The 26,567-nt window shown below is 57.4% G+C and overlaps 9 protein-coding genes across 9 annotated transcripts in view; 5 read left to right on the top strand and 4 right to left on the bottom strand.

Annotated features, from left to right (window-relative positions):
- The window catches only part of VDAG_00325 (uncharacterized protein), a gene marked incomplete at both ends in the record, with an annotated part of 1,139 nt that extends 329 nt beyond the window's left edge, over window positions 1-810 (top strand). Inside the window, one exon of the mRNA XM_009651702.1 lies at window positions 103-810. Coding sequence (XP_009649997.1) covers window positions 103-810 — 708 coding nt within the window. The remainder of the gene's footprint in view (window positions 1-102) is intronic.
- Window positions 811-7,540: 6,730 nt separating this feature from the next.
- VDAG_00326 (NAD-dependent 15-hydroxyprostaglandin dehydrogenase) lies at window positions 7,541-8,488 on the bottom strand (the record flags this gene model as incomplete). Its single annotated transcript, XM_009651703.1, has 1 exon — window positions 7,541-8,488. The coding sequence occupies one exon, from the start codon at window positions 8,486-8,488 to the stop codon at window positions 7,541-7,543; it is 948 nt and encodes a 315-aa protein (XP_009649998.1).
- A 497-nt stretch (window positions 8,489-8,985) lies between these two features.
- On the bottom strand, window positions 8,986-10,916 carry VDAG_00327 (HCO3 protein; the record flags this gene model as incomplete). The annotated part of the gene is made up of 2 exons (XM_009651704.1): window positions 8,986-10,378; window positions 10,453-10,916. The coding sequence occupies 2 exons, from the start codon at window positions 10,914-10,916 to the stop codon at window positions 8,986-8,988; spliced, it is 1,857 nt and encodes a 618-aa protein (XP_009649999.1).
- A 1,288-nt stretch (window positions 10,917-12,204) lies between these two features.
- Window positions 12,205-12,756, top strand: VDAG_00328 (small COPII coat GTPase sar1; the record flags this gene model as incomplete). The annotated part of the gene is made up of 1 exon (XM_009651705.1): window positions 12,205-12,756. The coding sequence occupies one exon, from the start codon at window positions 12,205-12,207 to the stop codon at window positions 12,754-12,756; it is 552 nt and encodes a 183-aa protein (XP_009650000.1).
- Window positions 12,757-14,087: 1,331 nt separating this feature from the next.
- On the bottom strand, window positions 14,088-15,380 carry VDAG_00329 (uncharacterized protein; the record flags this gene model as incomplete). The annotated part of the gene is made up of 3 exons (XM_009651706.1): window positions 14,088-14,339; window positions 14,409-14,636; window positions 14,721-15,380. The coding sequence occupies 3 exons, from the start codon at window positions 15,378-15,380 to the stop codon at window positions 14,088-14,090; spliced, it is 1,140 nt and encodes a 379-aa protein (XP_009650001.1).
- A 1,716-nt stretch (window positions 15,381-17,096) lies between these two features.
- VDAG_00330 (high-affinity nicotinic acid transporter) lies at window positions 17,097-18,377 on the top strand (the record flags this gene model as incomplete). The annotated part of the gene is made up of 3 exons (XM_009651707.1): window positions 17,097-17,287; window positions 17,338-17,985; window positions 18,047-18,377. The coding sequence occupies 3 exons, from the start codon at window positions 17,097-17,099 to the stop codon at window positions 18,375-18,377; spliced, it is 1,170 nt and encodes a 389-aa protein (XP_009650002.1).
- Window positions 18,378-19,827: 1,450 nt separating this feature from the next.
- VDAG_00331 (mitochondrial GTPase) lies at window positions 19,828-20,976 on the top strand (the record flags this gene model as incomplete). The annotated part of the gene is made up of 1 exon (XM_009651708.1): window positions 19,828-20,976. One exon carries the CDS (start codon window positions 19,828-19,830, stop codon window positions 20,974-20,976), a length of 1,149 nt encoding a protein of 382 aa, XP_009650003.1.
- A 192-nt stretch (window positions 20,977-21,168) lies between these two features.
- On the bottom strand, window positions 21,169-23,608 carry VDAG_00332 (uncharacterized protein; the record flags this gene model as incomplete). The annotated part of the gene is made up of 3 exons (XM_009651709.1): window positions 21,169-22,561; window positions 22,615-22,911; window positions 23,031-23,608. The coding sequence occupies 3 exons, from the start codon at window positions 23,606-23,608 to the stop codon at window positions 21,571-21,573; spliced, it is 1,866 nt and encodes a 621-aa protein (XP_009650004.1). The 3' UTR covers window positions 21,169-21,570.
- Window positions 23,609-25,020: 1,412 nt separating this feature from the next.
- Window positions 25,021-26,567, top strand: part of VDAG_00333 (uncharacterized protein) — a gene marked incomplete at its 5' end in the record, with an annotated part of 2,998 nt that continues 1,451 nt past the window's right edge. Inside the window, 2 exons of the mRNA XM_009651710.1 lie at window positions 25,021-25,132; window positions 25,665-26,453. Of these exons, the coding sequence (XP_009650005.1) occupies window positions 25,021-25,132; window positions 25,665-26,453 (901 nt within the window). The remainder of the gene's footprint in view (window positions 25,133-25,664; window positions 26,454-26,567) is intronic.

The raw sequence follows: 26,567 nt of genomic DNA on the forward strand, positions 1-26,567 counted from the left end.
TGGTCTTGTTTGCCGGTAGGCCTTCGTCCGACTACCTAGTAACCTTGGCTACCCTCGGCCTACGCTTTAGCCCCGGTCGCGAAGGATTCACAAACTCTACAGCATGCTGTCTACAGCATGCTCAGGAATCAGCAACAATGGGACCTCGGCGAACCAGAGCTCAACGATGGGCGACAGCCAGTCATCCACAACATTGCTTCCAAGCTTGGTTGCATACGCCCCAACAGCGATATCGATCTCCCTGTTCATTCGATATTCCCCGAAGACGAAGCTGGTCTGGCCGAGCTGGCGCGCCAGCTGGAAGAGCAGCAGCAAAAGGAACACGAGATGGAGAAGTCGGTCAAGGTTGAGATGGAGTCACGGTCGAGCTGCAACCTTTCTGACCGATCGAGCTCGTCAGAGCTGGATCACTCGGATTTTGAGGCCGACTATCGCAAACAGGTCTTCGGCAACAATACGAACGTGACACTGTCACCGCAGAGCTTTGTCGGTGGCTACAACGAGTTTGATGTCGACAGCGTGACATCACCCGTCGATGCTTCGGTCATGTTTCCAGGGCCGCCGGCCGCCGTTGCATCGTACGCCCCGCAGTGGGCCACGAGGCCGACATCGATGGATCTCACGACGCAACAGTTCCTCCAACAGTCCGGGGCTCTCACGAATATGGACATGCTCAATCAGGGTCTTATGGAATCGGAATTCGGCACCATCAAGCCTCACATGCTGTCATGCCCGAACCCCGAGGTCATGATGGGCATGGGGGATCCCATGATGTACGGCGGCTACGACGCGGAATCCATGCGACTCTAAAAGCTCGAACCGTCTTGGGCGACGGAGTATCAACGGCGTTTACCGGTTCTGGGGTTTTTTTCTTCCTTTCCATTTCCATCTATATACATCTCACAACGACGAAGACAGTCGGTTGGGTGCTGAGGGGCAACGGTGTTCACGGGAAACATGATTGGGATGAGCCACATGGGGCATGTTTGATGTACAACAGCGACAGAAGCACACTTTGGCAGGTCAGCAAAATGGCCTCTGCATTATTGCGGGCAGCAAAGGGGACCGGCTCGGCGCTTGGTTGGGGTCCGACAGGCATATTCCCCCTCTCTTTTCGTTTTCGTATGCGAGGAATTGGCTACCAGGCCAAAGGCCTTGGCATGTGCATGGTTCAGTGTTGCAAGGTACAGCACGAGGCACCTAGAATTGAGAACCAAAGTTCCTTCGCATATACAAAGTCAATCGCCCTGCGTCGTGTCATGTTTGTGTGCCGTGTTGCAACGGTATCGTATGGCATCGCATTCGCTATCGCATTCGGACCTCACCAAGCCTCATTATGCCAACAGCTCAACTCATCGACAGGCCAGCAAGCCACAGCATCGATCTGCAGGCAGAGAAAAGGGACCCCTCGCCTGACACTGGCGAGGGGCGAGGGGCGAGATCAGATAATGGGGAGAAGAGCGCATTCGGTCCCCAACACTGCAAAGAATCACGAATGCGATGCAGCACCATGACATGGAGGGACGGGGGCTGGTGGTCGGGGCGGGTGGCTGGGGAACCGGGGCGGCAATTGCAACTGGGTAGGTAGTTGGTGACATGATGGAGGGGCGGATGGGATTTTGAAAAAAGCGACAGGCTCGGCTCTACTCGCGTTCGCCAGGACGCGCCCAGATACCATGTACAGAGAGGGATGCAGGCTTCGGATTCTGAAGCGAGTAAGCGAGCGAGCGAGGGGGATTGTCAGCGTCCCCCCCCCCCTGGCCATCACGTTGCTAGAACAGGCCATGACGCAGTAAGACAGGATGGACGAAGACGTTACTCGCTTAGATAGCCAGAGGTGAATATGCGGAAGCATCTCCGCTTCCCCAGCTTATTTTTCTTGTTTTCACAATCTTTCTGGTCTGGCCTACTTGACAGAGAGAAAATGATGGGCATTGAGAGGTTCCCAGAAAAAAATCATCACTCGGGCTGGCGTCCAGTCCGTGGACATGGCCGACGGAAAATGGAATGGGACACAGACGGGGTCCGAAGAACAGGCAACGGGCCCGCTGGCGCACCCACGACCCCGAACGGACGATGCCAGGCAGGCGCAACGAGGGTGAGCGCTGAGCATAAGTTTATGCAAGGTCGTCTCGGGGGGTGCCGTGGCCGGGTTCACTGTTCGCGAGGCGTGAGAGAGATGGGGTGGAGCAGGGAGGGTCCAGGTGGCTTGCGCCATGTACTTGTACCTGTAGGTGGATGGGTAAGGCACCTAGTACCTTAGCTTGGGTGCGGACTTATGGGGACCAGCGATCATGATCGATCCCGACTTTTCTGCCTTGTGCGATGGGATGGGCAGGGCAGGGCAGGGCGCGCAGTTGCGGGAAGGGGACCGAAGCACTGGGAAACTGCCGGGGAGGGGTGTGTGTGTGTGTGTGTGTGAGGTGAGTGTGCGCAAGTGTCAAGAAGGCCAAGGGGGGGGTGTGGTGGTGGTTAGGGGCATTTTAGTGTGTTCCCTGGTCTGAAGGGTGCCTGATTGATTGCTGCCTCAATCTGGCTGGTGCTTACGGCAGTGAAAAAAAAAGTCCACGGCGGTTTTCCATGGCGTCTTCTCTTGGGCTCGAGGTCATCTCGTTCGCTTCTCTAATCCCTGTGATGGGTCATCATGCATGGATGGAACGCGTTCCGCGGAACGCCAGAGACTTCAGCGTAGAGACTAGAGGTAGAGGAGTATCTGTGGGGGGAGGGGAGGTTTTTTTTTTCTTCCTTCTCTCTTTCCTGCACACCGACGTACCTACCTCAGACAGACCGGTACACACACGGAGGAAGATGGGGCGCTGAGCGGGTTCGGAATCGGAGGTTCGGGGCCTTAGACTGTCCGCTGCCCGTGTCCTGTGGCCTGTTCTGGCCATGTCTTGGTCTGTGCTGGGCGCGTGCGTGCGTGGGTGCTGAACCCCACATCTTCTGACGCTGTTTGGGTTGGTCCCTTGGATGCATTTTGATGAAGCGGACCCCACCTGCTTCTGCTTCTGGCGTGATGGCATCTGGGTGCTGGGGGTCTACCTTATTCTTCTTCTTCTTCGCCCATCATGTCTCGTGGGAGATGAGAGACGACGCGTTCACCGTGGCTGTGTTTCGAACGATGCGTCGCCGAGTCCTGTCACGCTATCTCTACTGTATCCCTTGGTTGCAGTAGGAAACAGAGCATGGGGGGGATAAGGTGAGCCAAGGTCACGGCCATGCCACGCTGGGATGGGCGTCATTAACCTTGATTAACATTAGCCTTTTCCTCACTAATGAGTCGTACACGGTATTGCTTCCAAGACATCTGCATGGCGCGCACAGGGACCCTTTCTAGGTGAATACATGTAGGTGCCCAGAGGAAGAATCCATCCCAGGGCTGGCCTCGCGGCACGGGTTTTACGGCGCCCGCATATACATGTAGGTATCTTCCCTTCCCCGCGACAGTGCTCTCTCACCTTTTGGAGGGCCCTTTGCTCGCATTCGGACTTTGATGCTGTGCCCTCCGCCCCGAAGGGCTCCATTCTCCGAGAAAGCTGCTGTCTCTCCCCCCCTCCCCTTCTTTCTTTCTTCCTTTCCCATGAACCATGGTGAATAGATCACTGCAGTGCATCGTGCTGGCGCTGCCGTTTTGCCATGTCGAAACACTCGACACTCCCCTGAACCCCCCTCCCAACCCTCCTCAGGATCTCCGACTCCTGGTGTGCCTCCAACCCGCGCGTTCGGCTTTCAACTCCGCACTGCTCTCTGCTGCTCTGTCCTTACTTCGCCGTCATACTATGTACTTGGCACCCAAGTCCACCCCCCTGACCTCGGGTTGGAATCGCAGCGATTGGACAGCTCGCTAATCCCTTTGCTTCGCCTTCGCCCTGGAATCCTGGGGGGAGGGCCAGGCGTGCGTGCACATGCGCATCAAACATACGCTGACTGAACCTTACTGTACGCTTTCACACAATGGCACCTTTCTTACTCCCTGGGTGCCTTCAGGGACAGCTCCTCTCAGCGGTGGATGGGGGTCAAGGTCTGGAGGGAGAGGGAGCGTGGGTTACAAGTACGCGTATCTTGGAGACAGGGATGTGTCTGTGTGGACTGTATGCGTGGCGCCTTTTCGCTTTCTTCATTTGGCCGCGTCTTTTCGTTTTCCTCGTACTTTCCGTCGTAGCTTACTTTCCGTCGTAGCTATCGCGCCCCCGCCGACGACGCCCATGCCAGTTCTTGTGCCTGTGCCTGCCTACAACATGCCTGCCTACGACATGCCTACATGTTGTGCTGGATTGAATTGCCTACGACGACGCCACCCCGAAAACCACCCCCTTCAGCCGCCCTACGCGTGCCGTGTCATACTTGCGGAAAGCCCATTCAGGACCACCACATGCGATGCGCCGCACCTGGCGTCTTCCTTGCAGGTGGGGTACACGTGGACGGATCGTCCCATTGGATCGACCTTGACGATTTGGAAACGAGGTGCGCCTGAGGAATGGGATAAGGGGGGGGCAATGGGGGACGGCGTAAAGAGGTTTGGTTGCGGCCTGGTGGGTTCTTCTCCTCACACGGCCCTGCCTTGGCCATGCGCTACCCACTCCGTGAAGCTTTGGAAGCTCGGCGCACGCATTCGCATTCGCCCGTGCCCGTGTGTGGACTTGGTTCGTCTTGGGCAGTCGCCCTGGCACCGTCTGGGGTTGGGTGACATGATGTGAGTTCAGCAGGAAGGGGGGTGGGTGAGGAGATGGCCAGCCAAGACGGGAAGAGCCAAGAGAGAGAAGGGGGGGGGGAGGGGAGAAAAGGTACATGAAGAGACTTCATGGTGACCGACCGCATCCTACATGCTCAACATGCGCTTGGCGCCTGCGCCCTTACGGAACTACATCCATCGACTTGGATGGACTCATCTGTCCTTTCATCCCATTTTCGAGACCGCGGCCGGCGCGCAATGGATTCTGCTTGGTGATAGGGCAAGGCAGGGAGAGAGTTCGACCCGAGAGAAGCTTTCGTCTGGGCGTTGTCCGCCACTATACTCTACTTAGTCTCGCCCACACATGATGGGTGGCTGGTGGTTGGCCGCCGCAAGGTTGCGATGAACGGTCGCGGCAATCTTGGACTTGCAAACGATGGACAGGCTGAGAATTACCCCCCTCTCTCTCTCGCGCGAGCTCAGCTTCTGTGCTAATGCTAACACGAAAGAAAGAGATGCGCTCTCGGGCGATGAACAGAATTTCGGTCCTTCCAGCCGCTCGACCGCATACGGTGACCATGCAAGCCACACATGTAGACAAGCTCAAGCTGAGGAGCTTCAAACAAGCTCAGGCTGAGGAAGCTCCGAACAAAGCTCGTGGCATAGCTCCAGGGCCCAACCCACCTGAACCCACCCCAGGTCAGCTCTGAACCCACCCGACATCTCGAACAGTAACCCACCTGGCCTCTCACGCAACCCCCAACCCCAACTCCCCCCCGCCCCCCTTCAAGGCTGATGATGAGTAATAACTCCGCCGCAGGCAGCAAAGCATGGTTTGGTTCCGCATGCAACTAATTGCGAGAAGGCGAGAGTATAAGGTAGTTGGTAGTAATTGACATTGACCAAAGACCCCTCCTCGCAGCGACCAATGCCAACCCAACCCAACCCAACCCAGGCGGCGTGCTTATGCGTCAAAACCAACCCCACAGGCGCCACGCATGCTGCCCACACTGCAGTGCCGAAGAAAGGGTCGTAAGCTTTGAGGCTGGAGGATGAGTGTTTGGCCGGCCTCAATCCTCTCTGCGCCGCGGCTGATGAAGGGGGACTTCTGACGGGGTCTGACAACAGGCGCCGTCTCCCACTTAGTGGCGGACTCGCATCCGATCGAGACATGACAGGAAACAGCCAACGGCTGCGGCAACCGTTTCGAAGGCACTGGGTGGGGCTGTACCTCCCTTGGCTAACAACTTGCTCCTCCTCTGCGCACTAGGTGAGGTGGTTCCTTCCTCCGTTCTGCTGACCCAAATATGGTCGCTGACGATGAACGGGAAGGAATGAGCCGGTGAACAACTACCTTTAGGCGCAAGGGGTGAAGGGTGGAAGGAAGGAGGTACCAGTAAAACGGCATGAGGGGTGGATGCTACTGTCGCGCCTGCCCCTCGCGCGCGCGTCGGTGCTCGGCGTTTGCGTGAACCTCCCATCCCCATCTCACCCAACCCCGGGGATAGGATGGACATTACTGTCCACGGCATTCACATTCCGACCACAATCCCCACCTCGCCTACCACGCTGTGAACTTCCGTGGAGTTAGCGATGAACGCCGAACGTCCGTCACTACCTACGGAGACCACTGAACGGCGACGCAATCCATTGGACGCCGACCAGTCGACTCAACGGGTTCAGCATCGCCGTCTGGCCGATACTCTTCACAGTCACACGCCGAACTGACGACTGCCCTGCTATTCGTATGTACCCCTCGTCCCCTGTCATACCAGTGGCATGGGCCGCCTGGGAGAGTTGGACCCCTTCACTGCAACGTCGCTAGGACTCCGCCTCGTCATCAACGAGTGTTGCTTTCGTGTCTTCGTCTATCGACACTCCACGGCCTGGACTCCCCTGCCTTCCTTCTCACTCACCAGCGTATCTCCCCCAGATGAGCCAACGTCGTCACAACAGCTGGCCCGCCGCAAAAGGAAGGGAGGGATGCGACGGCATCTGGACGACAGCCGCGACCCCCAGTGCGTGTCGTCCCACGTCAGCGGCCAGGCGAGCCCAGGCCACTCGCAAGCGATGCGCGCCCGCGTCCGCGCCCGCAGACAGTGGTTGAACTCACAGATTCCGCTGCTGACGGCAGCCGACGCGGGGCCAAAATCCCTCCCGAGACGGCGGGTGAGCTTTTCTGAGACGAGACAGGTGGCGCCGGCCCATTCGTCGTCCAGACGCAGATGCGTTTCTCGTTCTTGGTTCTGGTCCCGGATCCAAGAACGTTGGGGGGCCTCGAAGGCGGCTCTGATGCGCTCTCCTATTGCACTTTCATACGCGGACCATGAGGCGCACCTCCTGCGCCTTCTGCTTACTGCAGGTGCAAAGGCGGTGTCCTGACAGTCTGCAGATCAGCATGTCGATCTCTCGGTCAAGCTTCGTTGGTGTCCATGTTGCCATTCATCTTGCTGGGACCAAGGAGCCGCCCAAAGGCTGGACTTCCTTAGCGGCTGGTGGGATTGACTGGCGTCTGCTGGTGACTGACGTGAGAGTGGGATTGGCGAGGGACATGGCCCAACCGTTGCGCCATACCAGTTTCTTTATGGAATTGTCTATGATGCATCATGTTGTGTCACCGCCATGGCCCATGACGATTCTGACTTGCATCTGCCCATTGTGCATCAATCTTTGATTCTGGGATCGACAGCATCACGCATCATGAAATGCTACGAAGGGTAACTACATTGTGACATGTGGGCGGATCTCCAGAGGAATCTGCAGTCTCCAAGCCCCGGTTATGGGATCGACATGATCTACTTGCTCACGCCGAGAAAAGAACAAGCTGACCTTGACGAACAGAAAGGCTTCACCACATCAAGCACCTCGTCACACCTTGACGCCCCCCTTCACATACGTGACCAGCTCGTCTGCCGCCTTTTGGTACCCAGGCACCATGCTCCCGACTCCGCTGGGCGGCTCGGCATGATACAGCGGCACCACGCGCGTCGACCCTTTGGTGACCTCGAGGATGGTCCCGTCGCCGTACGCCGGGTCCTCACACAGCGCCATCATGCCCCTTGCAATCTCGTCCGGGTGGATGAATATGTCGGCGGCGCCGGCGTCGGCGTCGAGAATGGCCCGCTTGTCCGGGTCCTCGAGCCACATGGGCGTCATGACGGCCCCCGGCGCCACGGCCCCGACGCGGATGCCGAGATGCTCGCGCAGCGAGCCGAGGCTGCGCACAAAGGCGTGCAGCCCGTGCTTGCTGGCAAAGTAGAGCGGTGAGCCCAGCCCGACGGCGTGGCCCGCGATGCTGCTCACGTGTACGAGGCACCCCGGCCGCCGCGCCTGCGTCCAGTGGCCCACGGCCAGCTGCGACAACCGGATCGGGTGCGTCAGGTTGACGTCGAGCACGGCGTACGTGCCGGGGTCCGCGTCGGCCGCGTCCGTGCTCGGCGAGTCCGGGTTCGTCGCCGTGCGCGGCGGGTGCCAGAAGGCGCTGCGCGTCGGCTCGAAGAGGCCGGCCCCGGGACATACAATGTCGACCTGCGGGAACGCCTCGAGGGCGCGCTGCCAGAGGCGCGTCAGCTGCGGCCACGACGCGACGTTGGTCGCCTGGAACAGCGCATGCGGCTGGCCGCTGCCGCCGCCGCCGCCGCCGCCGTCACGTCCCTTGGGGTACTGCGCCAGGAGCGCCTCGGCCTCGGGCCGCAGCGCGAGGTCGCCGATGAGGACCGAGCAGCCGCGCTCGAGAAGCTGCTTTGCGAAGGCGAGGTTGATGCCCGAGCCGGCGCCCGTGATGACGGCGTACTTGCCGGCGACGCTGAGGGCCATGATGGTGAGCTTGGGCGAGGGGCTATGTGTGGATTTCTCAAAGCGATGGGGCTTCGGAGATGAGAAGTAGGAGAGGGCTGTTGGCTGTTGGCTGCGGTGCGGGGGTCAAGTGGTGACAAGGTCTGGTCGTGGCAGGCTGCAAAGGCGACCAATCCTGACTTCAAAGGACCGAGGAGGTCGTTCGAGGTCTGGGGCCGACGCTGAGACTTGTGGCTGTTTCTCAAGATCCGGTCGGCTATCCACATCCGCAGAGCGACCGTATATCCCATCGGCGGCGGGGGTTGATGTCTTTAGCTGGTCCCTGGGGTCAATCGCGGGGAAAGAGGGGATCGGCTTTCTCGGCACGCTAGTCAGGACGCAGCTGTGACATCTCTTCCCTGACTCACGATTTGTGTTCCAAGACATGCTGTTCGGCCAAACCCAATAGAGTGCCTCTCACAATTGATCAAGTCTTGTTTTCATAGTGTTGAGTATAGATTGCACTTCTGCACATGTCCCTATATGACCCTCGCCCCCTTTTCTTCGTCAACAGCCCCCGTCTTGCCGCCCATCATGCCATCCGTCCGCCGGTCGTCCTCGTTATCCTCAGGCTTGCCTTCGCGCGTCGCCCAGCCATCCACGTAGCGGAGCGTCTCGCGGCTCCAGACTTTGTTCATGAGATGCAGACGTATGGGCACCAGGACAATGATGATGATGGGGAACCCAGGCGCGGCGACGGTCAGAGTGACGCCAAAGACGATGCCAGTGAGGACGAGCTGGGTAATGGTGTAACTGTGGACGCCGAGCCACGAGGCACCTGAAGGCAGCTCGGGGAGGTCGGCGGGCGCGGTCACCAGGTAGCCGATGCGGCTGAGAATCGGGTTGACAGACAGCGACTGGTAACCCATGAAGAGGAATAGACCGGCGAGGACTGAGGTGGGCGTCAAGCCGAGGACGTGCTGAAACGGCGGCGTGACAAAGATGAGGATGCCGACAGCCTGGATGAGGTGCGAATAGCGCTGCTCGTAGACGCGCGTGACAGGCTTTGGGGGCGGCTCGCCCGGCTCGGGGTCTGTGAGGGCGCCGGGGTCTTCGATGACGCTGTGCATGAGCGACTCCGAGTGGAGCGGGGCCTGAGGAAGCAGGCCGTTGGCCGGGGGGATGCCCAGAATACCGCAGAGGATCGTTGTCGTGCCAAGGAGGGCAATGTCCCAGGCGTAGCCCCCAGGCTTCTGCACGCCGTACCGCTTGGCTGTGCAGATGATGCTGCTAATCTCGTGATCAAAGTAGAAGAGGACGGTGATGATGAAGCCCGGGATGATGGAGATGAACACCCACTCGATGGGCACCTTCCAGAATTCGACGAAGAACTGGGTCCTCTCGGGGGACGAGGGCCGAAGGTTCTTCTGGACCATCAGCCGGTTGTGGTCGAGGGTGGCGAGGTCACCGACGTAGGGCATGCCGATGAAGAAGATGATGGAGATGGCGGCGGCGTACTCGGCCAGTCCCATGCGGATGTACCTGTGGAAAAGGGGCTGCCACGAATTGGCGGTCGACAGCAGGATGGCGAGGAGGCAGGTACCGGCGCAGCCAATGATGGCGTAGAGGAATGCGGCGATGGACACAATCTTCTTGGTGCGCTGCAGCTCGCGGACAGCCTTGTGGAAGTAAATGACACTGTTGAGCAGGGAGAAAATGTCGGCGCTAAAGTCAGTGACATACTGCATGGTCCAGTCGTGTGCGTTGAATATGGCGAGGAGGTAGTGCATCCAGCCGGCATGGATGAGCGACCAGGCCATGACGGGGAGAAAGGGGACCCCGAAATTCTGCTCACAGAGTTTGTAGATGTTCTCGGCGAGAACGGTAAAGGGTCCAGTCACACCGAGGATGGTCAAGGGCTGGCCCGAGAAGCTGCCAAGGGTCAGGAGGGGTTCCGAGGATACGTTTGCTGGGTGGGTTGACGGCACGCAGCAGAGGGTACTTACAGAGCAAAGATGATGCCGCAGAGACCAGTACTGAAAACGACTTCGATGGTTCCCCATGATTCACCGGTCAAGACATAGAGGTCGCCGGCAAAGGTGATGCCTGGGAGCAGGTTGGTGAAGAAGACATAGACAGTACTCGCCAGCACGAGCTGGTTGAAGACGGTCCAGTCAGAGAAGTAGCGGCCGCGGATGTTGTGAAAGTCGACCGTGAGCAGGCGAAACGGCCTCAGTTTGCCGTGCTTCCCAAAGTACGCGTGATCCTTTTTCTTGCCTGCTCGAGGGACGTCGTGAGGCAAGTCATCGTTATCGCCGTGCCGTGTTGCACGGCCTGGCTGGCTGTGTGTCTCCTTTTCGCCGGGGCCGGGACGGGTAGCCTCGTGGGATTGTGTCACCGCCAGAGCAATGTCATCTTCATCCTGTTGGCCGTTCGATGGCGGCGGCTGCCGGCCCGCATTGTGGCCCATGGTGCCGATGTTTGCGTTGCGTCTGCTTCACCTGTCACGCAGCCTGTGGCGAGGTTGGCGATGAGGGCAGCTGAGGTATTATCATGACATGAATTTGAAAGTTGGGAAAAGCGACCCAGTTCTTGGCGGCGCTCGCTGCAGTGACAACCTGAGACTGAGGTAGTCGTTCCTGCCCTCCTCCTGTACGTGGACCACCGCCTACCAATTGGGTAGGACTTGCCTAGGCAGGTAGTGAATTTTTCTGAGGAAAGTACGATACGCCATGTGGCCAATCCGCGGCCTTTCATTGGTCGGAGCCTTTCATTGATCGGGGCCTTTCATTGGTCAGGTTGCCAGCTGTGACGTCACGCTCCTGGGAACCATGTCCACTATTGCGTCGCCCTTGTTAGTCGACACTTTAGCTGGGGACTGAGAAAGGCAATCGACGGTCTACAACCCGAGGCACTGGGCGAGTTAGGCCTTACCTACCTTGCCTAGGTAGGTAGGTACCTTGCCTCGGTAGGTAGGTACCTTGTCTAGGTAGGTAGGTAGGTATTGCACAATACACATCCATGGGGGCTAAATTTGGAACGCGGCACTCGTCGGGACTTGTGCCTGCCAAGCTGCAGTGGCTAGGGAGAGGGCTGATCAGCCCAGGCCTCGAAATCACCACCACAGATGCTGCTAAATGTTGGCCCTCAGGTACCCGTCCTGGGAATGTTACTTCCAGGTGCCTACTCGATGACACGATGCAATATTTCCAAGAACACAGAACTGTGTCCGTTCGACCAGGTGGTAGTTCTGTGGATGGCAGGAGCCGTGTTGTAGGGAACGGTGACGGCGTTGCCTTCTGACCCTCACTTCACTCACTGGCCATCAATCCCCTCCATTGGCAGCAACATGGACTTGCCACTCTGCAAATGCAAAGGAAGTCAAACCGCCCGCCGCAATGAAATAGAAAACTTCTCGCAACGACTTGATCACCGTGAATAGACTTTCAAATTGTTCATTGCGCGCCTGACCATACCGGTGCCACCGCCGCCCCGCCGACTTACAGACACCAGGATGACTCTGATGCCATCCACCAAATCCAGTACACTTTCTCATAGACCCCATACTCTCAAAGGAAATCGGAGATAGTCAGCTTCGAAAATTCTGGCACGATATAAATACACAGCGGTCTCCTTCAAGACATGTCGATGCACGCAGAGCACAGTCATCCATCCCAGCTTGTACCTACCCTTCACAGTTCTTCAGAAACACATCATCATCCCTCTTCCAATAACACGACTGCAGAGAGTTCGCTACCATGTGGTTCATCGACAGTGTCATCAACTTTGTCCAAAGTTTCGGCTTCTTCGAGAAGCAGGGCAAGGTCCTCTTCCTCGGCCTCGCCAACGCCGGCAAGACTACCCTGCTTGGTCAGATCGCCGAGAACAGACGCGTAGCCTTGGCGCCGACCATGCACCCAAACAACGAGCAGATCAAGGTCGGAAACGTCGTATTTGACACATTTGACCTCGGCGGCCATCAGGGCGCCCGTCGCCTCTGGCAGGATTACTTTGTCGATGCCAACGCCGTCTTCTTCCTCGTGGACGCTACCGACTGGGCGCGTTTCCCAGAGGCCCGGGCCGAACTGGAGGCCCTTCTGGCCATCAAAGAGCTCAGGAATACGCCCTTTGCCATCCTTGGGAACAAGATGGACCGTCCCCTGGCTGTGAGTGAGGCGGAGCTTTACCACGAACTCGGTCTCGGCCCTGAAGGGCCTTGCGCCAACCGCGCCGTCAAGCTATTCATGTGCTCGGTCAAGAAGCGACAGGGATATACCGATATCTTCTACTGGCTAGAGAAGAATCTCTGAAAAGAGAAGAATCTCTGAAAAGAGAAGAATCTCTGAAAAGAGAAGAATCTCTGAAAAGGGAGTCAAATCGTGGTTTGGGAACTGGAATCACGACGCACTTGTTGTCCAATGCTCTGATCGCCTGACTTAGACCAACTCAAACAGGTAACGTGGCTCTCTGGAGAATAGAGGTTCGACGACGCTCACGTGTCAACTCACAGTGCGGTCCTGGACAGTTTCCTCGACAATGTTCCCGTCTAGGTCCTTTGGAAGCTTGCCAGAACAGGAGACGAACCCGCTGGCGATGGTACCTTGGTTGTATACGGGGCAAGGTTTCGGCGCTTGGTCGGTGGAGACCGCTTTCTTGAGCATGTTCTTATTGGCAAGAATTGTTTGACTGGATAACTCAACTCCAGAGGGTATTCAGGTCGACATGGCAATGACAGAAAGGTGGATGTACCTTGGACATCGGTGCAGTGCACTTCAAAAGAAGCATGGGCGAGCTTCTCGATGATAGTCTCTCCTTTTGTGAAGGCACCACGGGAGCTGTTAGCGCATGGTAGATAGCTACATGGAGTCCTCCATCGCCTCACACCCTCACTCAACCACAGTGTCCCCAACTTCTTGACTTCAGCCCCACTCTCCTTATGGGGTCTATCGAGATGGAGATTCGCATCCTCGCACCTGACCCTACACATGTCCATCTCATGACTCGGATCGTCCCAGTAAGGTTCTCTTCCTCCTCTAGCTTGGTAGGATAGATCAGGGCGTCGAGGCCTGCAGTGTCGGACTTCCGTGTCCGTTCGGCTCCTGACCGAGCCGTCTTGACCTTCCGTCTTCACCTTCCGTCTTGACCCTTTCGTGGTGGCCTGGTCCCACTCTCACTTTACCTCCTTGGCAGGGCATGATAGAACTTGATGAGCTACCTATCTGCCTACTGTGTACGCAGGCATCGATAATGCTCTTCATGAAATCTGCAATGTAGGTTCCGTTCAAGAGAGTCAGGATCGTGATCGAGCCGAGCTTCTCTGTTGTTCTTGCTGTGGTACTCTTTAATGATGCCTGGCCGTGAGAAGGAGGCCGAGTCTTGACCTGTTGTAAGGATGTGGCAATCGTTGAGCGGCGGCAACATTCCGCCCTCGGTAGCAAGTCAGCTCTTGGCAGCAGACAACAAAAAGGGACGCCATTGTGTGACGTTGCATTCAGATGCCGTATTGTCCCGTGAATAGTGCTGATTGAGAAAGTCATCCGTCAACAAGAACCCCAAATCAGCACTTGTCGCGCTTTCGGCATCTTCAGCCCCCCAAGCTCCGGGAAACGGAGCCGCGGCAGATTGCAGGAGATCCATGAGCTCAAGTTCGAACTCCATACTGATGTTGCTGAGCTTCCTCGTTCACGCCCTCTGATCTGATATTCTCGGATATGCTGTCGCGTATGCCGCGCATGCACGGATAGACGTTCTGGACGGCCTCCATAACATCCAGGATCTGTGCCAGAGGCTTCGAGATGTCTTTGTCGTCCCATGTGGACTTTTCTAAGAACCTCTTCATCATGACAACTTCGGCTGCCGCGGAGAGTGTGTGCACAAAGTCTAGCGGCAGAGTCTCGAATCGGTAGTACCGTGAGTAGCTTTTGAAAAGCCTAAGAATCGCTGCCAGTGATTGCTAGCAAACTTCGACACCCTCGCCTGCAGCGATGGCGGCATCGTCGAGTTGCTGGCGAGGCGGCCGATGAAGAATGATCATGCCTGTGTGGAAGACCATGTGTAGATGCAAGACATAGGGCGGGACCTGTCCGACAGTCCACTGGTTCCAATGTAGCTTCTGAGGCAGCGTGGCCAGCCATTTGACCAAAGAAGTATGAACTTGTTGTGCTGTCGCAGCGGCCTTGGTGGCACACGTCTGCCTCGGTCAATTCTCAAACACGTCGACAATCAACACGTGAAAGATCTTGGCCAATTCGGCCTGATGTGTGAATGAACTGACTGTGGCGAGGCCGTCTTCAAAGGCAGTGGATGAGATGCTTTTGGCTATGTAAGAGTCGAGGAGGCTCTCCCACTCAGGGGGATACGGGATACGAATCGTGTTTCGAACGTTGGCTTCGTGAGGATACAGCGCCGGCGGCCGTCCGAAATAGAGGCTCATTTGCTTGTCGACAATGAAGACCGCCCAGTAGACGCGCCGCAGGATCTCCCTGTCGACAGACGATTCCGACTTGCTGCTTGTCCAGTTTCCTGGATCCAAATGCAAGCCCATTTCATGTGTAAGGCGGAACGCCATGCCGCAGAACAGCCAGCCTTTGGAGCTCCTTCCCTGTCCAATTTCCAGATGACCCAAGATGATAAGTGACTGGAGAGTTGTGAGATCCGGCAGCTCGAGGGATTCGAAGACCATGGCGCCGGCGCGTTTGAGAAAGACTGGCAAGAGTGCCCTGAGTGTGGGCTCTTGGGAGATTGAGGCGCCGACGGCACAGATGGAGAACATGAGCGTATCGGAGTAGTAAGGCCCGCTTTCGGCATGATAATCTCGGAGGAAGTATTCGCGGTAGACGCACATGTTATATTGGTAGACAGTCTGGAAGAACGTTGCCATCAGTTGACGGCAAGTTTCGTCCTTGGGCTGAAAGGGGAATGCCTGATACTCCATGTTGTCGTTGTGTGTAGTTTCCGTGTCTGGACCCAATCTACGCTCTCCAGGACTCTCAGAGGGCCCTTCAAGTTGCTGAGGGTTTGGGGGTGTCGTCTCTGAGAGTTGCATGAACAAGCTGGTGCCGCCGTAGAACTGAGACGCCTTTCTCGCAGCCGCGAGCTTGCACATTCGGCCCTCCCGTGCTCTGGCAAGGACGAGATCTCCGGGCTCTGAGGGAGAGCCTGATGCAGCTGATGGCACATGATCGTCTACCCTGAGCGATTGGCTCGCAGGTTGGGGGTGCGGTTGATATGATAGAGGCGATGATGAGGATATTCCGGCGAGAAGTCGAGACCTTGTAGCATCATCGGCAGAGGCGAGATCTTGAATGAACAATTCCAATGACTTCACCTGACTCTCCAAGGCTTGAACATGCTTCTTCGAAGCTGGACTACATTTGAAGCTGTCAGCAATGGGATATGTTGAGCAACCCGCTCTGGGAGTGATCAGCATCGCTTCTTGCTTGCTCACCGTGATCTTTCACCTCCAGAAGGGTATGAGCAGTCTACTTTAGCCGCTCGACACTGGGAGCAAGGATTATGTCGGTCACGTTTGATCTTCACTTCTATTAGCTCAAGCTAACCTGCTGCAGAAGGTCACCAACTTTGCGTTTTCGACAACGCTCACATCTACAGAACAGCGCGCCGCACTATTAGCCAGTGCTCTATTCGTCACTTGCAGCATTTCGGAACGTGTCGCATTGGCTCAAGGGAAGTGATCATCAGAATGCAGTGTTGGTAGCGACATGGAGGGCATCTCACGATATTCCGGTCAACTCAGACATCATGCTAGCTGTTACAGGGCGCGATTCTACTGCTTGTGGATCCATCTTCTCGCAGTTGCTGACTTCATGCGAGAGTCCACGAGGACAGAGATGACTTGGGTGACGGTGAGCGACAGACGGAAATCGGGTCCGATGAGGTACCTTGACAAGAGTTTATCAAACCGACCACGGAGTCGGGAGTCCATGTAAATACGACGAAGAGGGTCGGCCTGGACAACGACACCCCGCACGAGTAATCTTCACTACAAAGGACGCTTGTACGTGTCTGACTCGCTCTATCGTCCAATTGTAGGGAGCTAGGCGACAGACAATAGCTAGGGTCATGTAGCTCTCTCATTCCACTGGTGATTGAGACGGAGGCGGACGTCCGTCTCCAGTCCTGGGATACCCCTTCACCTTGTTAGGCCAGTGCATGATACATCAGCCTCCTGGAAAGCGCAGCCACCCAAGTTAGGGCCATCGGCACTGTAACGGATAGTCTTAACTTCTGCGCAGCAATGGTCCAGTCCCAAATTGCCGGTAACAGTCCCTAGCTTCGTCTGATAGTGTATCAATCATGATAGCCGCCGAGTCTGCCCCGCATTGTCCGAGTCCGGGGTTCACCCCCAGATAAGCCAGGGTGACACGACAAGAGCTCCGGAACAAACCGTGCTTATGTTGTATGAGTTGCAATGATGGTCGTAGTTCCTTCTTGACAACATCTTGGATGCCGGTGAAAAGTGATTTCCATAAATACAACACGTCTCGCCCAATGGGTTTTGACTCGATGTCTTGTTCGATCTCACTCCACCGTCACCAAACTCCCAGTCGATCACACTGCTCAACAGAAGCCCATTCCTGACACGATCCTCTACCTCTACTTCAGTCACTGCGCAGCTGTCAAACCAATCATGGCGTCAGAAAGGGTCTCTGAGACTATGCCGGTTCCGCCAAGCGAGAACACGAACTTGGAGGTGACCAAGTCCGCTCTCATGACCAACCACGGTCATGAAAAGGAAGGCCCAATCTGCGAAGAGCCTTCCAACGAAATCTATGTTGACCCTCTCCTCGAAAAGCGCGTCCTTCGGCGTCTTGATTATCGGTTTGCCCCTCTTTTCTGCGCACTCTACTTCATGGCCTACCTGACCGAAGCAACATCGGCAACGCCTACATCGCTGGCATGCGAGACGAGCTCGGTCTCTCTGGCGCCCAATTCAGCACTGCCGTCAGCGTCTTCTTCGCTACCTATGTTGCGTTCATGGTCCCTTTTGTTCTGGCTCTGAAGAAGTTGAAGACGCACCGCGCCATTGCTGTCATGGCTTTCGCCTGGTCCATCGTCACCATCGGCACGGCCTTCATCAAGAGCTACAGCGGGCTCCTGGCGTGCCGCATCCTTCTGGGCGTCTGCGAGTCGGGTTTCTTCCCTTGTATCAGCTCGTACATCACCATGGTGTATAATCGTCATGAGCAAGGTCTGCGGTTCTCCTATCTGTTCGCTGCAATGGCCTTCTCAGGCATGTTTGGCGGGCTTGTAGCCACGGGAATTACCAAGATCGGCAGTGCCGGTGGGATTCCGTCGTGGAGCTGGCTGTACATCATTGAGGGACTCATCTCCCTCACTGTTGTTCCATGGGCGTGGTTCGGACTTCCCGAGCACCCAGCCACGGCCAAATGGTGGACACCCGAGCAGCGTGACACCATGGAAAGACGCGAGCTGAAGCGTCAGGAGTACATGGGCACCGAGGCGTTTGAGTGGTCGCAGGTCTTCTCCGCTCTCCAGGACTGGAGGCTCTGCACAGGGTGCGTTCTTCTCACTCGACGTTGGATCGACTTGACGTGGGCGCCTGCTAATGCTCACCAGAGCTCTCATTCAGTTCTTCCAGGACGTCATTCTATATGGCTTCAGCAGCTCCCTCCCTTCTATCCTCTGCGACGGACTTGGCTTCTCGAGGCTCGAGGCCCAATATCTCAGTGTCCCAGTGAACCTCCTCGGCGGCATCTCCTTCTTCGTGGCCGCCATGCTAGGCGACAGGTACGGACTTGGCGGCAGCATCCTGCTGTTTCTCGACACCTTCGCTGTTGCCGGCTACGCCATCCTTCTGTCCGTGTTGAACTCTGGCGTCCGCTACTTTGCCTGCTTTCTCATCGCCTTGCACCTCTTGGAAAAGAACAACTCATTATTGCTCACTTGATTGTTCCCTTAAGTCTCTGCCAAGAATAGTTTCAATGTGATTTTAGGAAGTCCAGTCTCAGAGCGAGTGTCTCCACGATTGTGTTGAGAGAGGCTTTGTGTGTATCCGATAGCTTGTCATACCGGTCATCGGCGTCCTATACACTTGTGACACAAATTTTCGATGTAAGTTTTGGAACAGCCGCTCTTCAGGCTATTCCTTTGGGCTAGGCGTCACAGCTTTTGGCATGAAAATCGTAGCCGGCGCTGTATTCCTTCGAGTTGGTGCTTTGAACAGTTGGTCTATGGAGTTTGAGCATCCATTGATGAAAAGAATTATAAGCCATTTAGAAATGCACGATCAAGTATGTGTACGCCTTTGCAAAATATTCAATATGAATAAGCGCGCTCGGGACTATCTACTGACTTTCGTATCTCTACGTTGATGGCAGCAGTGATGGAAATGGCTAATCAGTCCTCAAAAGTTGGCGGCGATCCAGTATCCTCCCATTCACCAGAATGCCCGTAGTTCTGTGACAGCAGTCCGTACACTGCGCATGGGCGATACAGCCAAATATGATATGGTGGACACGCCTATTTGAGCACTTGGTCCTCCATACAATCCAGCACAAGCATATGCCCCGGCGCATGCGCCATGACCGTCCCCTCGAGATTAGCCCTCATGACAGCCTCCTGCGGCGTGACGCCGCAGCCCCAGAACACAGGCACGTTCTCATCGTCTCCCGCAACATCCCCTAACGGCCGCCCGTCCATGGTCAACGGCGCGTCTCCCCACTGCGGCACGTTGACGTCCTTGATGCCGAGCCTCTCGAGCGCGTCGCTGCAGAAGCTGTGGGACGACGGCGGGCGTTCTCATTCAATCGCCTCAGCTTGACATTATCACGTATGTTTCCTCCTCTCTATCCTCGGCCTCCTCTCTGTCATCAGTCAAAGACTTCTCACTCACCATCTTGTGTTTCGCCTACGGAATGTGGCCATGGTAGTCATCGAGGCTCGCGCAGCGAAGCACGCCGTCACCCAAGGTCTTTGCTGGCACTGGAAACAGGCAGCAGAGAATATCAATCATCTTCTGCGTGTTCCGGCATGCCTCAAATTCATCTGTTGAAAGCGCATACCGTCTGCAATACTGGTGCATCTCACGCAGCCACTCCTCAGACAGGAACAGTCACGTGATGTCGCGAGGCGAGCGTATCGCGTGTCTTATCGCAGAACGCCAAAGCTCTTTTCGGACATTCCAGTTTTACTCGCTGTGCAGAGCTCCCAACTGCCATCCAGTCCATCCAGTCCATCCAGTCCATCGAGATTCTCGCCCTCTCCATCATCAGCCATCGGTACCGGCCAATGCGAGTTGATACGATGCGAGCCTGCCCCAGGTGACCTCGAAACCCTCACGCGCCGCTCGAGGTCGCACCACTACCACTACATCTTCACTAGACCCGCCATCTTCCACCATGGCCTCAGCCTCGGCCGCCGCCGCCTTCGTCCCGCGCCTGCGCTTCCCCCTGTCCGAATCCATTCCGCGCTCCTACTACCTGGGCCACCACCATGCCGGTCTCCGCGAGATCACAAACCGCCTCTCGAGCATCGGTCTTGTTCTCGAGTGTCGAGACTACCGCGTGCCCCTGACGTCCTGGAACCCCCACCTCGACCGCGCCGTCGCCGGCCGCAACCGCATCATCGTCTACACCCACCGCGACCTGGGCACCGACAGCCCGCACTCGGTCGAGCGCGACCTCCGCCGCTACCACGCCGGCCACAACGCCGCCAACAGCGCCGTCGCCGGCCACCGCGTCGTCTTCTGGCGCAAGGACGACCCGAGCAGCACAAAGGCCCTCCTGCGCCACGTTGCCGACGCCGCGCGCGCCGTCGACTCGCTGACCGGCGTGCGCGCCCTCGTCGTCGGCATGCCCAACGTCGGCAAGAGCACCCTCCTCAACCGCCTGCGCACCCACGGCATGGCCAAGAAGGCCTCGGTCGCCCGCACCGGCGCCCAGCCAGGCGTCACCCGCAAGCTGTCGAGTCCCGTGCGCATCCTCGAGGGCGGCGGCAGCTTCGCCCGTGACGCCGCCAGCAGCGCCAGCAGCGCCAGCAGCGCCAGCAGCGCCAGCAGCGCCGACGGCGGCAGCCTCGGCGAGGGCGTCTTCGTCCTCGACACGCCGGGCGTCTTCATGCCCTACGTCGACGACGCCGAGGACATGGTCAAGCTGGCGCTCGCCGGCTCGGTCAAGGACGACCGCATCCCGATGGAGATCCTCGCCGACTACCTCCTCTACCGCCTGAACCGCCTCGACCCGGCCCTCTACGCCCGCTACAGCCCGCCCACCAACGAGGTCAACGACTTTCTCGCCGGCGTCGCCCGCCGCACCGGCAAGCTCAAGGCCGGCGGCGTGCCCAACGTCGAGGCCGCCGCCGACTGGGCCGTCAAGCAGTGGCGCGCCGGCCAGCTCGGCCGCTTCATCCTCGACGACGTCAACGACGACGCCATCCGCCTCAAGGAGATGGCGCGCGAGGGCCGCGGGCCCACGAGTCTGAGCCAGGCCCGCAAGAGGGAGAAGGAGATGAGGCGGGAGAGGGCCATTAACAAGCAAAAAGCCCTTTGACTTTTCACCTTGTTTCTCTCTTCACTTGATTTCTCTCTCCCCTCTTCCACCTCATCCAGCGACCAGATGATACCCCCTCCTCTACTCCCTACCAGACCGTGCCGCATGCTCCCCAACCCGGGAGCCCCCTTGCCCCCCCAGATGTAGCAGGCCAACTGCACAGCACACTCACGAGACCATCATGCCACAAAATAGACCAACTGCTTCTTGACAATTAAAACAAGCCACTGTGACTACAAAAATAATCCGCGTCCTTCTCAAGTGCGGCTGTTCCATACTCCAGCCCGTACATTGGGGGTATATACGAAATACGGAACCAAGCCCCAGCTCCGACCGACCCAGTCTTCGTAGGCCGTACAGTAAACGCCAAAGCCTGTCTGTTCCTGGAGCGCAAAGATGTCATGACATGGGAAAAGTAGGAAGAAGAGAGAAGAAGAAGAAAAAAAAACGCCGTAAATGCCGTGCCTGTTGCGCCAGTGCCATACACATGGAGGGGTTCTCCGCCAAACCCAATCGTCATATCATACATCCACCGTTTGCGCCCCTCTGTCCAATTTGACATCTACCACAGGAGTCAAAAACATGCGACTGCATCTAGTTCGCATACTGGTTTTGCCATTTGACGAGATCGCGCGTCAAAACATCCATCATCTCCACGCAGCTGAGTTCCTTAAAGTCCTGTCCTCCGGCAGGCGCTGCCGAGTCTCCATTCGCATGATGAGCCACCTTGGACTCGCTCTCAGAAACCCCGTTCGCCTGCGTCTCGGCGGCGCTGGGGACAGTATCGCGGGGACTATGCTGTTCCGAGTTGTTTTGACTGCTCCCGGAACCGGACGACGACTCGCCTGCCATCTCGATCTGGGTCTTGGAGATAAAGTCGAGAAAGGCTGCCACGCGCCGCTTCATATCAGGGAGCGAGGCTTTGCTGTGGACATGGGCCTTGCTCCTGGCGGTATGTTTGGCACTGTCGACTCCCGAGGCCTTGGTTGTCCCGCCTCCGACCGCAGCTTCTTCTTGACGGACCGTGTCCCTCGACATGGATCGGACAGGCGACGCCTCGGGGTCGTCGCGATCTTTGGTGTACTGGTTTCGGCCTTTGGCCCGCTTCTGATGGCTCCGACTCGATTTCTTGTGCGTGCTGCCGGTGGGTGCTGGAGGCGCAGGTGTCGGGTCTGGCGTCGGGGCTGCTGACGGTGTCGGCTCGACGGGCGGCGGCGGAGGTGGTTCGACATTTGGCTTGACGACAGGTCGTGCCGGAGCTGGCACCGCCGCCGTATCTTCGGCAGGCTCCGACTCGGCCGTCGAGTGCCCCTCGCGTTCTATTGCGAGTGTGGGCGCCCCGATCCCATCAGCACGTCTGCGGTCGGCCCGGCCTTTTCTCTTATTTGCGCTTTCAAGACGCTGTCGGTCTCGCTCCTCGCGTTCTGTTCTTTCTTTCGGATTCCCGAGGACACGCAATTTCTTTGATGTCCCGTTTCGGCCTGTGCTGTCATCTTCCGAATTATCTTCGATCGCAAAGTTGCTCTCTGGTGGAGGAGACATCGACGGAGAGCTGGTACGCTGTCGCTTGAGGCTCAATTGGTTGCTGCTTCTCTTGTTAGCAATGGGGGGGCGCTGTCAGGCAGAGATCGGACATACTCCTGGCTGTTGCTGCGCCCGCGCTTGAGTCTTCGGGGCACAAGATCGGAGGGTTGCCCGTCAGGTGCTTCCTCTTTGCTTGCTTCAATCGCACGTCGCAATTGCTCATCTTCGTCGTAGCCGGCGTCGCGGCTGTTCATGGTCGACCGCCGTTTGGCTGCCTGTGCTGCCGATGACGCTCGAGCGCTTCTCGCCGACGAGTCTTTGGGAGAACGGGTGCCATCCTTGGCGACCGAAGTTGCGCGCGACGAGGACCGAGACTGTCGACCGAGGGGAAGGTAGTTCGAATATCGTTGGCTGGAAGGCTAGCTGTCAGCGACTGGCCTAGCCGAGGTGGAGGATGGCAACAGTGGTTGCGACCGAGTAAAGAAGAATAAAACTTCTTGGGCGGTAGCGAAGCGATCCTGGCAACGTACCTGTTGGATGCAATATGAATCTTGTGCAGATCTTTCCTGCACTTCTCGCAAAAGTATTCGTCGGGCGAGCTCTCCTCGGTGAAGATGCCGACGCAAGCGCCGTGCTGCCAAACTTTGCAAATGTCGCACTGGACGAAGAGGCCGGAGACCTCGTCAGACAACTCAATGCTGGCGAAGAAATCGGCCTCTGGGTTTTCTTTCCCGCTCTTGACATCGTCGTCAAAGGGCGGAGGGCCTGGGTATTCGTCAAAGCCGCAGATGCAGCGGACTGACTCGTCATCCTCTTGGATGTCGTCGCCGTCGTTGGCCATTTCGTACGGGTCTACTTGAATTTTGTCGCGGATCTCTTCTTGTGCTCGTGTTCGTCGGCGGGGGAGGACAGACTCTTCTGGTTCATCGAGGGGTTCGGAAGAAAGCGAGGCGCTTGTCGGGGTGGACTTGTTGGAGGACGTCTTGATGAGCGATCTCGTATTCCTCTCAGCTCGGCTGGAGAGGCTTGAGGCAGAGGAGGACTGAGTCGATTGTGTGAGGGTGTTGCCCCGGGCTCGTGAAGATCTTCGGGGGGAGAGAGGTGCCATTGAGGCAAATGGCAGGAAAACACAACAGGCGAAGTTTCGAGGGGGAGGGAAATCAGGAACAAGTAGTAGGACGCAGGGCGAACAGGGACGTAATGGTAGGTATGTTGGTAGTGGGGAAGGGCGGGCAGAGAAGGCGAGGACTTCTTCGAGGCAGTTCGGCCCTTGGTTTGTTCGGGCAAATGAGATTGGATTCTCGGGCGACGCAATGGCTGTTGAGGTGCGGGACGTAGAGGTGGGTAGGGTCGGTCGAGGTTCGTGGGGTGGTGGTCGCAAGAGGAGCAGAGGAAGAAGAGCAGGAAGAAATGCTGTGGGATCAAGCTACGAGACAGAGACGAGGTGGGTGCTCCAACAAGGTGTAAGAGGGGATTGGGGCGTTCGCATGTCCGATACTAGGTGGCCGAGGGAAGAATTCATGCCGTAGAGGACGAGAGGGAGGCGGAAGAGGAGGAGAGGAGGAGAGGAGCAGAGGAGCAGAGGAGCAGAGGAGCAGAGGAGGGACTGGTTCGGGGCCAGGATGGGATCGGTTCGTGGCAGAGAAAGTCGAGGCCGAGAGGTGCTGGTGTCAGTCGCTCTCTGCTGGTTTGCTTGGTGCGGCGGCGCCAGGCGCAGCGCAGCGCGAGCGGAAATGCCCCCTGGTCCACTGAGGTACCTTAGGTACTGAGGTACTGCGGACTGTGGAGGGGGTCTTTATGCAGCTGGGAACAGTACAGTTGGCGGACAAATCAGTGGTGAAAGTCAGGTAGATACACTTTATTCCCATGACCAATGTTGCGGAGCTGTAGGTACTGGATACTTGGTTCGGGCGCGCCCTCCGATGCACAAAAGACACCGTGCGAGAACCCCAACCATACCACCAGGCGCATGTTCAACAGCTTCGAGCTGACACCCGACGCACGGTGGCAGCATGGCACCCCGCGCCTCTCCGGCCTTGTGCTCGCAAGCTCAGCAGGGCCTGGCAGGTCAGGTCAGTAGGTACCTACCGTACCTAGGTAACAACAGGGGCCTAGCAGGTCAGCAACAGCAGGCTCAGGAACTCCCGTCACTTGACCGCCCTTCCCCTTTCCAGCCATGGCAAAAGCTGGCTGGCACAACTCGATCCAACCCTGGCTGGGAACCCTGGAACAACGGGAGCTTAGATAATGCGGTCCCCTAATCACACACCAGGCGACTTCATCAATTGCCCTGGGCCCTGGCCGTCATTAGCAATCATCCAGTACCATCCATACCTTGACCCGTCTGACCCTTCGCCGCCAGAACGCTACCGCCAACCATCCTACCCGAACCTCATAGCAGACGTGTTTTATCGCTAATGCTAGCTACTGCTTGTGTGCCTGGCCTCCTGTTTCTTCTCGTCCTCCCCCGCTGCCGGCTCCCTCTGGAACCAATCTGCCCAGCTGATCAAGGTACGCACAATGCATGGCCAGCTGTCCCGCAATGGCCCAGCCCTGACCTGGCTGGCCACATCCAGCCTGACGCTGCTGGATATTGGATCCTCAACATGTCGACACCATATGCTGACAGCCAGTGAGCAAAACGTAGAGAGGCAGGAAATCATCGACATCGACTTTGACGTCACCCCCTGAAGCCCTCTTCCCCCCCCCCCCACCTTAGCCTGTCGTCGCCCCTTGTCCTTAGGGAATCCGGCGTGTACCACTCCGGATTGCTTCACCCCGTGATGAGGCACCATGGGTATGACTCCCTCTGCCCTTCTCCCCCTCACACCCACGACTCGTCTTTCCCGGCCGACGTCGTCTATACCTTACTCAACACTCTCTGTCTCGTTACCCCCAACCTTGATAGCTCGCTTGGCATGTCTGTTAGAAGAGTTGGCGAGGGCACTGGGGCTGGTTGGCACCAAGAGCGCATTCGGGACGGCTGCTTCTCTTTGACCAGTCTCTTCCAGTAGGCCACTGGCCGAACTGGTGGCCACGGTGTCGCAACGCTGCTCACTTGAACCATCCGCCTAACGCGAGCGGGGTTACTGGATCTATCTGCACTGCCGCCTCATGAGCCTCAAGCGTCCCAACCGAACCCCTTACTGACACTGGCACTTTAGGTCCAGAACACGATAGAAGCATGTCTCCCGAGGCCTTGTCCTCTCTCTTCCAGCAGCGGCCCATGCGACCACTTCCCAAGCGACGCCTCAGGGAGCGTTTGTCACCCGAAGTTGCGGACACGATCGAATACCCTCCAGCGAGCCAAAACTCGAGTCCTTTGTTTCTGTTGCCGGGCATTGTGCGGGACGAGAGGTCGTCTAGTGTGGGAAGAAACTACACAGTCATTCGGGATCCTGGATATGAGGGCGCACCCATTGCAACCCACGAAGCAGGCGAGAGTGACGAGGAGGAGGTAAAGCGGTTCGCCAGCAGCAAAGTCGTCCGTCGATCACACCCCCAGATTTTGAGTAGGTCGACCCCGCAGTCGAACAGATCTGGGCAGTCGAAGCACGCAAATCACCAACCGGCACCCTCTACAACCTCTTCAGTCGACGGTTACGATTCGTTCGAGAACACCAATAATAAGAAGAAACGCAATATCCCCACTGCTGGCGACAACACATTGAATGGCACGCATACTCTTGCCGACATCACAGCCCTCGGAATCACGGCTACCGCTGGCTCGCCCGTGACCGACAATGATCAGTCCGGCCCCGTGTCGCCGTCATACTATGGATCTTCAGGATTTGTGGCGAACAACCAGGGGATTTCTGGTCCCGGAAGAGGGCGGTTCGGTCGTTCAAGAAATGGCAGAAGTCCGCTTCGAGCATTATCAGTCTCTGAAGCAGCCAACAGCTGGGTGGGACGAGGGCCCAAGATCCGGCAGCCTCAATGGGCCGCAAATTCCAGTAAGTTTACCCGGCCCTGGACCCTGATGTTGTGTTGTGCTTTTATTTCGCCTGTGCCCGCTACCCTCGCCGACTTGCCGCCTGGACGGTTTTCTCATCCTGCCTGACCTTGTG

This window comes from Verticillium dahliae, genomic scaffold (genome assembly GCF_000150675.1).
Source record: "Verticillium dahliae VdLs.17 supercont1.1 genomic scaffold, whole genome shotgun sequence".
NCBI lineage: Eukaryota > Fungi > Ascomycota > Sordariomycetes > Glomerellales > Plectosphaerellaceae > Verticillium > Verticillium dahliae.